General features: G+C 41.6%; 1 protein-coding gene across 1 annotated transcript in view; it reads left to right on the forward strand.

The window, feature by feature from the left end:
- Window positions 1-13,299, forward strand: part of dnajc10 (DnaJ (Hsp40) homolog, subfamily C, member 10) — a 32,543-nt gene extending 19,244 nt beyond the window's left edge. The window contains exons 17-23 of the mRNA XM_036577096.1: window positions 1,255-1,410; window positions 1,833-1,966; window positions 3,605-3,658; window positions 4,848-4,995; window positions 9,425-9,547; window positions 10,799-10,906; window positions 12,226-13,299. Of these exons, the coding sequence (XP_036432989.1) occupies window positions 1,255-1,410; window positions 1,833-1,966; window positions 3,605-3,658; window positions 4,848-4,995; window positions 9,425-9,547; window positions 10,799-10,906; window positions 12,226-12,237 (735 nt within the window). The 3' untranslated portion in view covers window positions 12,238-13,299. The remainder of the gene's footprint in view (window positions 1-1,254; window positions 1,411-1,832; window positions 1,967-3,604; window positions 3,659-4,847; window positions 4,996-9,424; window positions 9,548-10,798; window positions 10,907-12,225) is intronic.
- The last annotated feature ends 3,518 nt before the right edge of the window (window positions 13,300-16,817 follow it).

Here is a 16,817-nt window from a genome sequence, read left to right on the forward strand (position 1 = left end):
AAATCTTCCCTCTGAAATGGGACCCTCAAATAATAAGAGCTTTACGTCATTAACAGCTACCAGCGCTGCTCTGCAGGCGACCCTGCCAGTCTGCAGTGACAGCAGAGGAGGGTAAAGTTCAGCTCCTCACTGCTGGGCTTTAGTTACATTTAGGGCATCATATGCCTTCAAAGAGGGGGGCAATTATTTATTATCACCCACCCCTAATTCTTCAGTGATATGAAGCTGAGGTCAGATATTCTCCAGCTTCTTGTTCGAATTTTCCTGTTCCACCTTAAATGGAGCAGCAGTTACGTTCTGGCGCTTCAAGCGTCAGAACTGCTGGACTATTTAAGGTGGAATGGGAAAGTTAGCTAGCTGCTGAGACATTAGCGTGTTATTAGCGATTTTTATGCTTGTTATGAAGAAAGGAACCATAATGCACTGAAACGACATTAAACTAAGATAATACAGTGTTTATCGTAATTTTTAAAGAAATTTCTCACATTTGTGTGTTTCTTTGGTCTCTTGTTCAGCCGTCTTACCGGTTTTTCTTTTTTTTCTCATATCACTCTGTTTGGAGTCTCTGAAAAACCTCTGTTTGGTGGGTCATGTAGTCCCAACACTTCACCCTCCCCCTCTATCTCAACAAGAATCAGGACACCCTACCCCTAGACTTAAACATGCAAAACAGAGGGCTAAGGGCTAAGTGGTAGAGGCGAGGGGTAAAATGGAATTGGGCATTAGTCATAGTCAGTCATTCTTATGAGATACTAATTCATAATTGAGGTACTAAGTCTAATTATGAGATAGGAAGTCATAAGAATGATGTAGTTATAATTATGAGACAGTAAGTCAAACTTCTGAGAAATGGTCTCCATATTATGAGATGAGATCTCTTTATTATAGGACAGCAAGTCATAATTATGAGATACTAAGTCGTAATAATGAGACAGGATCTCGTTAGTCAGCGTCAGCTTTATCGTCACTGCTTCTCATCACGGATGTGTTGAGAAAGGAACAAAATGAAGCTTCTTTTAGGACACGGTTCTACGTTTAACATAGAACAGCAGCAGACAAGCTATGCAAACACTATGCGCTAAATTAATAGACATCAATAACTAGACATCTGTACAACCATTAAGCACCAGACAACAGAGACCATGTCCAGATTATAATGACTGCATATAAAGTGAGCGAGGTTAGTTTCTCAGTAAAGTGGCTGAGTGTGGAAGGTGAAGTGCAACAGGTTTAACAGTGTGAGTCGGATTACAGGACCTGGTGAATCCGGCTGTGGTGACGCTGACACCAGACACCTTTCAGCAGCTGGTGAAGAGGAGGAAGCATACGGAGACATGGATGGTGGATTTCTACGCTCCGTGGTGCGGACCCTGTCAGGCTCTGCTGCCAGAGTGGAGGAGAATGGCTCGGGTACCAAACACCTGTTTAAATATACTTACATGAGAGAACAGTGAGATGAACAATAGCTGACTTACAGTAAAGAAGTTTTGGGATGTTTTTAATGGTTTATTTTTGTTTATTTTCAATAATCTTGTTAGTTTCAAACAGTTTTGCAAGTAAAATTGTTATTTTTTATTGGTAACATTTTTTTTAATCATCATTTTAGTTTATTAGTTTATTTTATTTGTAGTTTATTAGTCATACTGCAGTATCCAGGCTTGAAGCCAGCAGTGCACACAATTCTTTTACATGTATATATATATTAAAATGTCAGTAGTTTTACTTTTTAACTAAGTTTACCACAATTATTTGTTCAGAGGCTATTTTTGTGTCAGTGCTGTGATTTTCTAGGTAAATGTCTTTAACTGACTGCTGTTTTTGCTTGTGTGTAGATGCTGAGTGGGATGATAAATGTGGGAACGGTGGACTGTCAGAAATATCACTCTTTCTGTCAGGGTGAGAACGTGCGCGCGTATCCTGAGATCCGCCTCTTCCCCCAGAACAGCAACCGCAGAGACCAGTACCAGTACGAGCATTCATAAACACATTATAACACTTTTTATTTATTATTTTTGTTTGTTTAACAATGTATTCCTTGTTTTTCACAAAACACTCATCCTTAGCGTTCCATGTCGTGCTACATCAGACAGTGCCCCATTACAAAGGACTAAACTTCAGACCAGCACTGATAACGAGCATTCGTAAATGCATCTCACCGTGCCTCTCAACATGCTTCACAGATGCATTGTAATGCTTTATCATGGCTCTTCACTGTGATCACAGTGTGATCAACAAATAGCGTGTATTCAACCACAGAGACTCCTGCATTCACAGATATGTTGTACTGCTTTCACTCTAGTTTAACCACAAGAACCAGTGCGTACATTCACATCCACCTTCTCTTACAACACTCTCTGTTCCCCCTTTCATATTGCCCAGTCATCTACCTGTTTCTACATACTCACAATCTGTTCGCACTACGCTTGTCTGAAATTGTCAGCTTTTATATTGGACTTTCTCTTCTAATTAGGGTTGCACTGATACTGGCATTCAAACACAGTATCAGCGATATGGGATACTGATACCACATCGCAGTGTGGGTTGACAAGCAGCAGTAAAACTTCTCATGGCAAAAACCTCTAACACAAGCATTTCACGGGAAGACTATAGAAGTGGGTGATTTTTATATATATATATATACTTTGTTAGCCCCCTTTTACCCTGTTCTTCAGTGGTCAGGACCCCCATGGACCCTCACAGAGCAGGTACTATTTGGGTGGTGGATCATTCTCAGCACTGCAGTAACACTGATGTGGTGGTGGTGTGTTAGTGTGTGTTGTGCTGGTCTGAGTGGATCAGACACGGCAGTGCTGCTGGAGTTTTTAAACACCTCAGTGTCACTGCTGGACTGAGAATAGTCCACCAACCAAAAATATCCAGCCAACAGCGTCCTGTGGGCAGCGTCCTGTGACCACTGATGAAGGACTAGAGGATGACCAACACAAACTGTTCAGCAGCAGATGAGCTATCGTCTCTGACCAGCACAACACATACTAATACACCACCACCACATCAGAGAATGATCCACCACCCAAATAGTAGCTGCTCTGTGAGGGTCCATGGGGGTCCTGATCACTGAAGAACAGAGTAAAAGGGGGCTAACAAAGTATCAGAGAAACAGATGGACTACAGTCTGTAACTGTAGAACTACAAAGTGAACCTATATAGTAAGTGGAGCTGATAAAATGGACAATGAGCGTAGAAACAAGGAGGTGCTCATAATGTTATGCCTGACTGGTGTATGTGTGTGTACATAAATACATATATATATATAACTAAACTACAACTAAACAAAGTAAATGCCATTTATTAAAGCTTGGTAGGTTTTATTTGTGACACAGAACATGGCTTCATAAAAATAAGAAGTGGAATTGGTTGAATGTCAGGACTTATAAGGTAGTAAGGTTACATACAGTTAGTACTGGCATACTATCCGATACTTAAGGATCAGGTATCAGCATCGGAAGGGGAAAACTGGTATCGGTGCATCCCTACTTCTCACACTTTTTAATTAATATGAAATATCACTCTAATACATCTAATCCAATATAATACATACAGGCTAATACAACAGCTTCTTTCTTTTTTCTTCTTTCCCCTACAGTAGCTATAATGGCTGGCACAGAGATGCTCACTCCCTCAAGACCTGGGCCCTCAGGTACGCTTTCTAAATAAATAGTTTGACAAAAAAATCAAACACAGTTTTCCCCTCTTTACCCCAGATGCAGTAGAACAGTCAAACAGTCTGAAATGTGCTTCTTTAGTTTTGTACTGGAGCTACAGGCAACATTCAGTACGTCATTCAGTAGAGTTGAGCTGATTGATGATAGTATTGCCGGAGTTTCCATCTGTCACAATTGCCAGTGAAGTGTTGCGATTTAAATGTCAGAATACACGCCGTCCGTGGCTTTAAGATGCACAAAAGAATTCATATTTGATACATATATTTTTAAAATGTGTAGCTCTGTCCATATCAGTCTAGATATATTGTATGACTTCAAAATAATCTATAGGATAATCCACTTTTTTTGAAATCGTGGTCATGCTTATTCACTAGATAAAGCTGTGCTGCAGCTTTCCATATACAAGGGCGTAAATGATTTTGATGTTGAAGTAACATCGAAATGAATTTGAATAAAAAAGACAAAGCCTTTTATTGTTATCTATATCCTAATAACACTGATAAAAGCCATTTATTATTTTAGCATGAACCCACAATTTATACTCTTTTCTGTAAACTTTATCCAGATTAAAAGCAGCAGTTTGCACACATTAAAATGTGTCGCAACAAAGGAGTCTTTTAATCTTAAGGAAATCTAGAGGGCAGCTGTGTTTAAATGATCATACTGGGTGGATCTGTGTTCTTTTGCCCATGCAGGTCAAGTGATCTTTTCAGACTGATATCAGATACAGGGCACGACATTAACGATCAAACAACAGTCAGATTTGGGCAGTAAATCGGATTTGGGTTACTGCAGTCTGAACACAGCCTTAAAGAAGTCGATAAACTTTGCCTGCTGTAATCCAGACAAGACGTCTTTGTATTTCCTGGTGATGTTTTTGGCTTCTGTTCACACATGAGCCTCCGGGTAATTTCCTGGGTATTGTGCTGAATCTTGTACAAATACGTTGTTGCTTAAACTTAAACCGGGATTTTGACTCCGAGTTGTGTTCACACTGAAACTCTTTGTGTTTAATTGCAGTTAAATACCACAAACTGTTGCTTTTAAAGCTCTATGGTGCTCCGTAAGAGACCATATGAAATCTGATATAAAACGTTTAGTGTTCACACAGAAACATCAACGCTGCCTCAGCGTCTTCACTCTGACACTCTTGTTTCCTCTCAGTTCTCTGCCCCGTGCCTCAGTGGATTTGACGCCGGAAGACTTTAAGAGGAAGGTTCTGGAAGGGAGGGAGCACTGGGTGCTGGATTTTTACGCCCCGTGGTGCGGGCCATGCCAACACTTTGCCCCAGAGTTCGAAGTCCTCGCCAGGGTACGTCCAACTAGGGTGCACAGCAAAGATAATAGCATCTGTCATAATTGTTGGTAGTGGTAACATGACGTGTTTATGGCCTGATTACGTCAGTGTGGTGTTGTAGAGTTTTAGTACGACCATATTGTCCTACCTCAAGACTCCAAACCTGTAAAATGACAGAAAAATGATTGTATACGGCGATGTTGACTGTTGGTTGTAAATTCCCAAACTAATGATGTGAATGACCGACTGCACTTAATGCATGTGTTTGTACCAAATTGGCTAAAAACACATCAGACTTTTAACTGACTTGGACTTCAGACTATAATCCTTTCGCTTTGAGTGACCCTATACCTTAATTATGTTCATTTTAATACAAATAAATGATTAAACATTCCATTTTATAACTAATAATCAGTAACTAATTATTCGGTAAATAATAACAGAAACTTTACCAAATGTTTCAGTATTGACTGTTTCACTAGTGACAATTTTAGCGCATTTTGAGCTCAAAAACACTAGTCAGCACATGACCAGCAAACGCAGCTTTGAACAGCTGAACACACAGAAAATCATAGTATTTTTCATTAAAACGCTAGAAAGTTCACTTAATCGCAGAAAATGTGTGTTTCAGTAGTGACAATTATTAATGTTCCACACTGATTTTCAGACTTTGGGACACATTTACTTTAAAACAATGGGATCTAACTGCTCACCATGTGGCCATGAGGGACAGGGATGCAGTTGCACTTCCTGCACTAAAATGCAGGGGTGTGACTACAATAAGGCTCCGCCTACAGGCTTAAAATGTTGTGTTTCGGTAGTGACATGGGACATTTTTTTGCTATGTTTCACACATAGCACACATAAATGATCATTTTGTGTATTGTGTGTGTGTGTATATATATATATATATATGTGTGTACACACACGCATAATAGCTTATTAATGCCATGGGGTTAACTAGATTTAAGGTCTGAACACTTCAACTCTTTTTGGTAGTAGTTTTTATACTGTGGGACTGCAGACTGTAACTAGTTTGGTAAAATGGTCCACAGAGTTAGGATAAATTAGATTATGGTTAAAATAATTATTTGGACATTTTCTACTTGTGAGCAGCTAAACAATTTGCATATGGACCTTTTTGGTGTGATGGCAGTGTGTACATTGAGTAGCCATGTCCATCTGTAATTTATACAAAGCTTTCTTATCTGTGCAAATCTGTCATAAACATTACATACGTCCTGTGACGTTACCTCCCCGTTTAAACTACTTCCCCATTTAAACTAATCCCGTCCAAATGATGCTCATGAATGGAAACCACAGACGAAATTCAGGCTTCAACACTAAACTCGCAGGCCAAACAGGTCTTCAAACAGCTGATCGTCTACCGTCGGATTAAAGGGGAGAACTGACATTTTTGTCTACTCATTTAAGCCGTTCTTTCCCACCGCTGCTACGTCTTTGTAAAATGACATTGCGTTCTCATGCCCAGTGACCAGATCATATCTCGGTCCAACTGTTTGCTCAGATTAAGCAAGAGCGGTTCACTTCTCAGAGTGACGGTGTTGATGAAACAGCTTTGTTAGACTGACCAGAATGACGTGTTGTTTTTTTACATTTGTACTAAATCTTCTTTTTGACGGCCTTCCTGTTTGGGATTAATGCAAGATAGACACTGATGATTGAGTGATGGCCTTCAGTAGGGTTGTTCAGCCTGTTCAGCATATCCCGAATGTCAATCAAGACACGTTTGCTGTCTGAGGTTCACCTCTGTAGCTGTGTACTGGAGCTACAAGGCTAAACATGGACAAAAATATGTTGCTTAACACAAACAAAAGCTACTGTCTTGAAGTCGGGCTAAATGATTGGGAGAAATGTCTGATTGGATATACACTATATGGCCAAAAGTATATGGACACCACTACTGATTATTGAGTTCAGGGGTTTCAGCCACATCTGCCATTAACAGGTGTATAAAATCAAGCAGATGTAATGTAATCTATAGACAAACTCTGACAGTAGAACAGGACATACTGAAGAGCTCACTGACTTTAAACGTGGCACTGTCCTAGAAAGCCACCTTTGCCACGAGGCGGTTCCGCACCGCTCAACTGTAAGTGGTATTGTTTGTGAAATGGAAGCATCTAGGAGCAACAACAGCTCAGCCACAAAACACCAGACCATGCAAACTCACACTGACTGAGCATCAGGAGCTTCATGAAATGGGTTTCCATGACTGAGCAGCTGCACACAAGCACAATGCCAAGCATCCGACACTGGACTGGAAGCATGTTCTCTGGAGTGATGAATCAGCTTCACTCTGTCAGTCTGATGGATGAATCTGGGTTTGGCAGATGGAGAACGCTACCTACCAGAACGCATAGTGCCAACAGTAAAGTTTGGTGGAGGAGGGATGATGGGCTGGGTTGTTTTTCAGGGTTTGGGCCCCTCAGTTCCAGTGAAGGGTGAAGTTAATGCTACAGCACACAAAGACACTTTAGACAGTTATATGCTTCCAGCTTTGTGGCAGCAGTTTGTTGAAGACCCTTTTCTGTCCCAGCATGACTGAGCCCCTGTGCACAAAGTGACCAGTGTGGTGTGGAGGAACTCCAGTGGCCTGCACAGAGTCCTGACCTTAACCTCACTGAACACCCTTGTAATGAACTGGATTGGAAATTGCAAGCCAGGCCCTCTCGTCCTCATCAGTGTCTGACCTCACAAATGCTCTTTTGACTGAATGGGCACAAATTCCCACAGACACACTGAAGAGTGAAGAAAGAGGGACAGCACCATAATAATGCCCATGGTTTTGGAATGGGATGTCCAACAAACTCATATAGGTGTAATGGTCAGGTGTCCAAATACTTTTGGCCTTGTATACAGTGTATATCTAATATCAAATTTGCTTACCGATATTGCTATTGTGATTTAAGTGATATTAATTTCTATAAATGAAGCTTAACGTTTTCCAGGAACTCTGATATGTAATTAGGTAAAATTACTTTAAGTAAAATCTGGTAAGACAGTGTTGAACGATGTAGGATATAATAAAAATTGCACCTTTTGCAATTTGAAATTTAAAAACAAATAAGAATTAACAAATAATTATCAGTTACGTTCATACTGAATTTTCCTTAATTTTGTTCAGTGAATGAGTGAGTGTGCTATTAGATACCGTTTGAACAAGTGAATGGGCTTTCAGGTACGATATGAATGAGTGAGTGTGGTGTGAACGAGTGAGTGGGCTTTTTAGGTGTGTTGTGAATGAGTGAGTGGGCTTTCAGGTGTGGTATGAAGGAGTGAGTGGGCTTTCAGGTGCGGTATGAGTAAGTGTGTGGGTTTTCTGGTCCAGTATTACTCAGAATGCAGTATGAACAAGTGAGTGGGCTTTCAGAAGTGATATGAAGGAGTGAGTGCAGTATGAGTGAATGAGTGAGTGTGCTATTAGATACCATTTTAACAAGTGAGTGGGCTTTCGAGTACGGTATGAATAAGTGAGTGCGGTATGAGTGAGTGAGTGGGGTGTGAATTAGTGAGTGTGCTGTTAGATACCGTTTGAACGAGTGAGTGGGCTTTCAGGTACGGTATGATTGAGTGAGTATGGTATGAATAAATGAGTGGGCTTTCAGGTGTGGTGTGAACGAGTGAGTGGGCTTTCAGGTGTGGTGTGAACGAGTGAGTGGGCTTTCAGGTGTGGTGTGAATGAGTGAGTGGGCTTTCAGGTGCGGTGTGAATGAATGAGTGGGCTTTCAGGTGTGGTATGAATGAGTGAGTGGGCTTTCAGGTGTGGTGTGAATGAGTGAGTGGGCTTTCAGGTGTGGTGTGAATGAGTGAATGGGCTTTTTAGGTGTGGTGTGAACGAGTGAGTGGGCTTTCAGGTGTGGTGTGAACGAGTGAGTGGGCTTTTTAGGTGTGGTGTGAACGAGTGAGTGGGCTTTTTAGGTGTGTTGTGAACGAGTGAGTGGGCTTTTTAGGTGTGTTGTGAACAAGTGAGTGGGCTTTTTAGGTGTGTTGTGAATGAGTGAGTGGGCTTTCAGGTGTGGTGTGAATGAGTGACTGGGCTTTTTAGGTGTGTTGTGAATGAGTGAATGGGCTTTTTAGGTGTGTTGTGAACAAGTGAGTGGGCTTTTTAGGTGTGTTGTGAATGAGTGAGTGGGCTTTTTAGGTGTGTTGTGAACAAGTGAGTGGGCTTTCAGGTGTGGTGTGAATGAGTGAGTGGGCTTTCAGGTGTGGTGTGAATGAGTGAGTGGGTTTTCAGGTGTGGTGTGAATGAGTGAGTGGGCTTTTCAGGTGTGTTGTGAACAAGTGAGTGGGCTTTCAGGTGTGTTGTGAACAAGTGAGTGGGCTTTCAGGTGTGTTGTGAATGAGTGAGTGGGCTTTCAGGTGTGGTGTGAATGAGATCACGCTCTAAACTGTGTTGGTAACCTGTTATTTTTGCCCACAGATCCTGAAGGGAACGGTCAGGGCAGGAAAGGTGGACTGTCAGGCTCACTATCAGACCTGTCAGAGTGCAGGCATCACTGCTTACCCCACTGTCTGCTTCTATCCATACCTGGGCACTCCACGGGTAAGGGCCACCACACTGAGCTCCTGTTCAGCAGGAGGTTATCATATTAGGAACTGATAATAGGAATTAATTCAATGTAAGTTAAAGTAACAAGATTTTATTCTAAGCCAATACAGATCATTTCTATTGGCCTGTTCATCATGAAACAAAAACAAAACAAAAATAGAGATATGAAGGTTTGTTCTGACATTGATATAAACAAGTGGTGAACTGTGAATGTTACAGCAAGGCCATCAGTTTGGGCATGAACGTTAAAAGAAAGAAAGAAAGAAATAACACTTCTGTGTTCGCTCTTTTCCTACAGGTTTTCCAGTTGTATGTTAGCACTAAGCTAACACTGGTTTACATGGGCCACATGTCTTTTTACGTTAAACACTGAAGTTTATAAAAGTCATTCCATACGTCTTCTCTGAAGCTTTGAAGACTTTAGCATATCGCTGTCGGGAAGAAAACCTCGTATCTCCATTTTTGCCGTTTTTCAGTTTTTGACATAATTTGAAAACACCTGTTGCTCTTTACATTGTATGTAAATTTTGTGAAGAATGGACCAAAAGAAACGACCCAAAATGTCTTGGGGGGGGAAAAAAGTCTGGTTCCATTGACTTACATTGAAAGTAAAGTATGTTTTTTCCTTCTTCTATAAAGTTACCATTTTGGAGATACGAGTTTTTTTTCCGACAACAGCGACATGTTTGAGCTTGTATGTATCAGTTTTACAGTGAGTCTTTCAGTAAAGAGTCCTGGCATAGAGCTGCCGCTGCTGTTCTCCGTTCCTAACAACTACCTGGAACCTGGTTAGACTATGATTCGTAGTCATCGTCAGTGAAATATCTAGAACTTACAGAAGGACTAGAGTGATGTTTGTTCTCACAAAATGGATTCCACTCATAATCTAATGTGTAAGATCTGCTCCTGAATCCTAACCAGTAGGAGAGCTTGCTTGGCTGTATCGGCCTAGATACCACAGAGAAAACAATTCTGATTGGAGAATTTCCCATTTAGTGTTTCAGAGTTTTAACCCATAGTTTTCAACCAAAACTAACAATGAAATTAGAGTATTGCTTTGTAATACTTGCAGGGCTTAAACACAACAAGCGTGATGACTCTGGTTAATAAAAATGAACTAAAACAGGCACTTATTTATTTTCCCAGAGCTCATGAGACCTTAAGGGTTCCCCACTGATGATATATTGTTTTATATATGTTATGTATATACTGTAATGCACACAAAAACTCTCCCTCCTCTCACAGCGACAGCAGGGTGGAGAGTACATCAACAGCCGGGACTCCAGCGTCATCGCTGACGTCATCCGTCAGAGACTGCAGCAGCTCGCTCTCCAGAACAAATCCCAGCCCAAGGTACGAATCTGGCCGCAGCTGTAGTGTGTAGTGTAGTGAGGTTGTACTGAAAGTTCACTGAGGGCTAATTAGTGGTCACTACAGCATGAGGGAGGGAATAGTTTAGGTTGTTCTTTCATTTACATCCAAGCCAGACTCAAAACATTAAGAGGCCTTAAGAGCAACTCTGCAACTCTACTGAACATCTGCACCAGAGGTGTTCACATGTCTCTGTATGTGTTTATAAGTCAGAGTCACGTACTGAGGCTTTAATTTTGAACTTCATGCCTCAAAACGGCTGCAAATTTGACAGGGAAATATGCAGTCATGTGCAAAAGTCTGAACACCCCGGTCAGATTTCTTGCATTGTTGATTTTCTAAGTGAAAATAAGTGAACACGGCCTCTACAGAGAACACATTTTATTGCACAATCACTGTTTTTTGCTTTATTTAACATACTGGTGGTGGGGGGGTGTAATAATTTGGCCTGTGCAAAAGTTATGGCACTTGGCATGTTTTATTTCCCAGTATGTTAATCTCTGGCTGTGAGATTGTGCACTAAATGTGCAGAAGGAATGCCATGTTGAAGGAGGTGTTGACTTGTGCTTAGTTTAATCCACAAACAAACTAAACATGTAATTTGACTTTGAATGTTCAAACTTTTGCATACAAGTGAAAATAGTTGGAAAATCTATTTTATTACTATTTTTTGACTTGCATTGAAGGATTTATTATTATTTTTTTTTATTTTATTGGAGATATAAGGTTTTGTTCTCATAACGACAATTTTTTTTTTTTCTGGTCAAAATGAGTGTAGAAAGTCAGAGTGTTGATTTGACTGTGGAGGTTTTACCTCACACGCAGTGGAAAAAATGTGTTAAAAAGATTTTGTTTATGTGTACACTCGTAAAGATGGTTCTTCAAGTGTTCTTTGGTAAAGACAATGGTTCTATAGACAACCATGAACACTCAGTGAACCCTCTGCATGATTAAAGGGTTCTTTGCACCATGGAAGGGTTCTTCAGATTGATGGAGAATAATAAGTAGGAAATAGCAACCAAAAGCGTTCTTCTATTGTTCCAGCATCAAGCTTGTAACAATAGAAGAACCCTATTTGGGTGCTATATAGAACCCTTTTCAAAAAGGTTCCATGTAGATCCGTCTATACCTCATTCATGCTCATTCTCCATCAGTCTGAAGAACCATTTCATGATGCAAAGAACCCTTTAATCATGGAAAGGCTTCTTTGAGTGTTCATGGTTCTATATTGAACCGTTTTCTTTACTAAAGAACCCTTATTTTAATTAGAGTTTAGTTGATTTGTTTGTTTTGTTTTTCAGGATGAACTATAAGACTTTATTCAGCTTTCTACCCAAATCTCCACTGAATCCTTTGGCCTGTGGTAATGATGTGATGGGCTGGAGAAACTCGCGCACACAGAGGATGCTAAAGACTCAATAAGAGAGATCGATCTGGATTGAGGTTTGCCGCCCCTGAGGGATCGTTTGGAGGTATTTTAACCTCAGCTTTGTGTCAAAATGTGTGTGAGAAGGAGGTCAGGATGGACAGACTCCAGGACTTCTCCAAGCACCTCCAACATAAGCGTTACTGAGTCCGTTTCTGATTTTCCCGATGAAGAATGTACTGACTGTACAAGTTTTCTGTGTACAATGTGTTTCTCATTCACGCTGTGTCCTTTACTGTGATGGCAGTAATGCTGAATACTGTTTTCACAAGTTGTCTACTTTTTTTTTGGGTCAGCCTTTTACACTCCTGTTCTACTGTCAAATGAAATGGTTTTATTTATCTAGTGGAGATGCTGTTTGGAAAGACGCCTCTGTATTTTGACAGATGTCAATTTCCTGTGTTTCTAGGAAGCACTGAATTTAAATACAATACAGTTTCTATGGTATTACATATTGTAATATTGCCTTAGCTTGATAATGAACTGACTGCAAGGGTATAATGAACTTTTCACAACTTCAGTTTGTTTTTTTGTTGTTGTTTTAATCAGAGGATTACCGGACTGCACTGTGTACTCTTATAAATAAAGGTTCTTGATTGGACATACAGGTCTAGGAAGAACCTTTAATTGGTGCAGGACCTTTACATAATGTGGAGGTTCTTCACATGCGCTCATAACGTTTACAAAAATGGTTCTTAGAAGGATCATCCTTTGAACGTTCTCTAGGAAACCGAAAGTTGTTCTTTTATGGCGTCGCTCAAAGGAAGCTCGTTTGGCACCTTTATTTTTAAGAGTACTGTACTGTACTGTTGGGGTTTGCAGGTATTTCAGTTCTGTAGATCAGTTTTCTCCTTTATTGTTTTACAGACACTCGTCCGTCATGCCATTATGTAGTGCTGTTTTGCACAGATTCATGCTGTAAAATTAAAACTTTTTTCGATGACCTTTCTTCCAACTTTTCTGTTTTTTTTTCTTTTTTTGTGTTACACTACATGTCAAAGTTTCGAGTCGGCCCTCATGATTAAGTGAATTCAGTTACTATGGGGCACTCACTGTTAACACAGGTGTTCAGTTGTAGAGTCTCCATAGAACAGCATTTATCAATAGAACTGAATGCTCTGAAGGAGCAGCACATGAGCCTGAGGTCACCATGCCCAATGCCAAGCGTGGGCTAGAGGGGTCTAAAGCCCCCCAGCACTGGGCTGTGGAGCAGTGGAACTGTGTTCTCTGGAGTGATTGAGCTCCATCCAGTACCTTGGGATGAGTTGGAGTGATCCAGAACTGACCATCCAACATCAGTACCTGTTGTCACTAATGCTCAATCAGATCCTCACAGCAATGTTCCAACATCCAGTGTAAAGTCTTCCCAGAAGAGTAGAGGCTGTTACTGCAGCACAAACTCACTATTAACACTCATTTCATAGGAAACGCTGGAGTAGCAGGTGTCCACAAACTTTTGGACACGTACCGTGTCTATACTCTGTGGGACTGAACCTCACCATGAAGTTTCTCCAGATGACCACTGGGTGGCACCAGAGGAGCATCCACTGTCTGGGACCTCCAGAAGACTAAAAGCTTTGCAGCTAATAATAATGATAATCATAAACAGTACAGTAGACATTTTGTTTTGGAAATACATGTTATATTAAACAAATCCTGAACAAATATCAGCAGCACATTCTGTGCTACTGGGCACGAAAGTAGTTTTGTAATATTGTGTTTTGGCCATTCAGTGTGCAGCTGTGTCAGTTCTGAATGATCAGTCTGCATAGACATCATTTTAGGAGCATCTCTGACACAAAGGCTGTCTCAGTTCTGACATATGCTCAGTATAGATGGCCGTGCCCAGTTCAGTTAACATCATTGAGTCTGGGACTGGGTCACTCCTATCAAAAAGTAGCGCATTACCAATTCTGCAAACAAAAGAATCTGAGAAATATGAAATTTGAGATCCACCCAGACCTCACCGTGAGCTGTAGAGCACCTGTTCAGCAGAACTGAGATTTATTTGTATGGTGCTTTCTGCAACAGAATTTTTCCCGAAGAAGCTTTCCAGAAGTGGAGCCCCTTAATGAGCACTGCTGAGGAGGACAGTGTCAGGAAAAACTCCCTGAGACCAGAGGAACCAGGGAAAACTGCCTAAGAGCATTAGGACTTAGTATTCAGTGACCAATATACATTATTTGATAACTGCTGGTATTAAGTAGTAATAGGTGTTTTGTGCTCATTATGACCGTGTGGAATTGCTGGTAAAGGCCCTCCAGGACAGGAGCACAAAGGTCAGGTGGCAGGACACAAAAATAGGACAGGAGACACACGAAAGAGTACATAGAACATATTAGTGCACAGGGAAAAGACACAGGACAGAAGAGAGGCCTGGACACAGGACGAGACATAACAGAGGACAGTGGTGAGAACGCAAGAAAATAACAGGACAGGAGGACATACGTCAAGTCATGATATAACACTAGAGGATAATAAGACAGTGGACACAGTGCAGGGACAGAAGACAGAGTGGACGCACAAGAATATGGCAGGGGTGAGGACACAGGACAGAGCATAGGACACGATGATGCACACAGGATAAAGGACAGGATAGAGGACACAGGACAGAGCACAAAAAAGAAGACATAGGAGACAGGAGGCGGAACAGAGGATACAGAATATAACAGAGGACAAAAGACAGAAGACGGGGACACAAAACAGCACAATAAAGAAGACATAGGAGACAGAACGGAACAGAAGACAAAGGGCAGAAGACAATAAAGACACATAGGAGACAGAGGACAAAAGACAGAAGACGGGGACACAAAACAGCACAATAAAGAAGACATAGGAGACAGAACAGAAGACAATAAAGACACACAGGAGACAGAGGACAAAAGACAGAAGACCCAGACACAGGACAGAGAACACAGGAAGCTTAGTACATGACAGAGACAGGACTGAAAACATGATACAGGAAAGAGGACAAGGACAAAAATGCAGGATAGGACACAAGACCGATGATGGGACAGGACATGAGGGGCTAATACAACGAGAAGAGAGACAGAGACATAGAGGAGGCGTTTTGGGCCTCGACTCAGAGCTCACAGAGACGCTGGAAAGGCAGAGGTGCTTTGAGAGCTTCGTGGCAGCAGATGAATCTCTCTCGGCCGGCTCTCTTTTTCCCCGTCCTCCGCTTCCCATGAGCGCTTCGCACACACTCAGTGTGTGTCCTGGCCCGAGCGCTGGAACTGGACACACCCCATGTCCTACGCGCTGACACCGGGGACAAAGTGCTTAGTCAGGACAAGAGCTTGTACAACAGCGCATGAAATCTCTCAGCGCTATGACCTCACTGTACCCAACCGGCCAGCTCTGACCACCTGAACGCCAGCCACATAACGCAGCACTCTCCAAATTACACCACCACTGGCCAATAACCGTTACGGGTCATTCTGACTAGAGAGGCTTGGAATGGCCTCAGGAGGAGTATATGGTGTGTATGCGTGGCTGAGCTCCAGTAGCTGTGGTTCCCTGGTAATGCTGGTCTTCAGGGCGACTCCGAGAGATCGCTGCGTGTTTATTTTCCTGCACACTGACGTGGAAAACGCTGCCCACGGTCCAGGTCTGGCGTCAGTGGGTTGTAACACCTTGTAACCACCGTGCGGCTTTTACGAGGGGAACGCTAGAGTTCACGGAAAACACACAATATACTTTTAAAATGCACACGTCATTTGAAACTATCATAAAAGACAAGTTTTGAAATTTATGTCGTAATTAAAGTTTTATACTTTTTTTATTAAAGGGTTTCAGATTTGAATGGTGAGGTTTTGCTGCCGTGAGTGGAAAGTGAGCCGTTCACATTAAAGCGAAAGATCTTTATACACAATCTTTCCCTCTTACCCCAAAACAGCCGAGGCGATCAGCCAAGATGTGTTCGGTGTCTTCTTTATTTTCACACTGGACCCAATATTTACCATCATTTCACCCCAAATAATCTCGCACTGTACCTCACACTTACACTGGTCACATCCTCTATAAATATAAATCATGTGTGGCCACGCCGTATTAACCCATGAGAAACGTCTTAGTAAGGTGTGGGAATAAGATAATTAAGTCGTGGCCGCAACTTAGCAAGGCATGGGAACAAGATCATGCCTTATTAAGCTGTGGCCAGGGCTTAATTATTTCATTCCCACAGCTTACTAAGTCGTAGCCACACATTAGGATCCCGTTCCCACTCCTTACTAAGCTGTGGTCATGACTTAATTATCTCATTCTCGTTTATTAAGTTGTGACCACACATTATTTATATGGTATGTCACCAGCAGGGCTCTGTAGACTGTAACAGAATGGGTTACCTAGCATCATGCAAACCACATAACCAAGTCCATTCGAGATACATGAGGAGGAAATTTTCATGCTTTTGTTGAAGTGAGTTTGAAGAAGTGCTTAAGTGCAATTCCAGTCCACCCCAGCTGA

This window comes from Colossoma macropomum, unplaced genomic scaffold (genome assembly GCF_904425465.1).
Source record: "Colossoma macropomum unplaced genomic scaffold, Colossoma_macropomum, whole genome shotgun sequence".
NCBI classification, from domain to species: domain Eukaryota; kingdom Metazoa; phylum Chordata; class Actinopteri; order Characiformes; family Serrasalmidae; genus Colossoma; species Colossoma macropomum.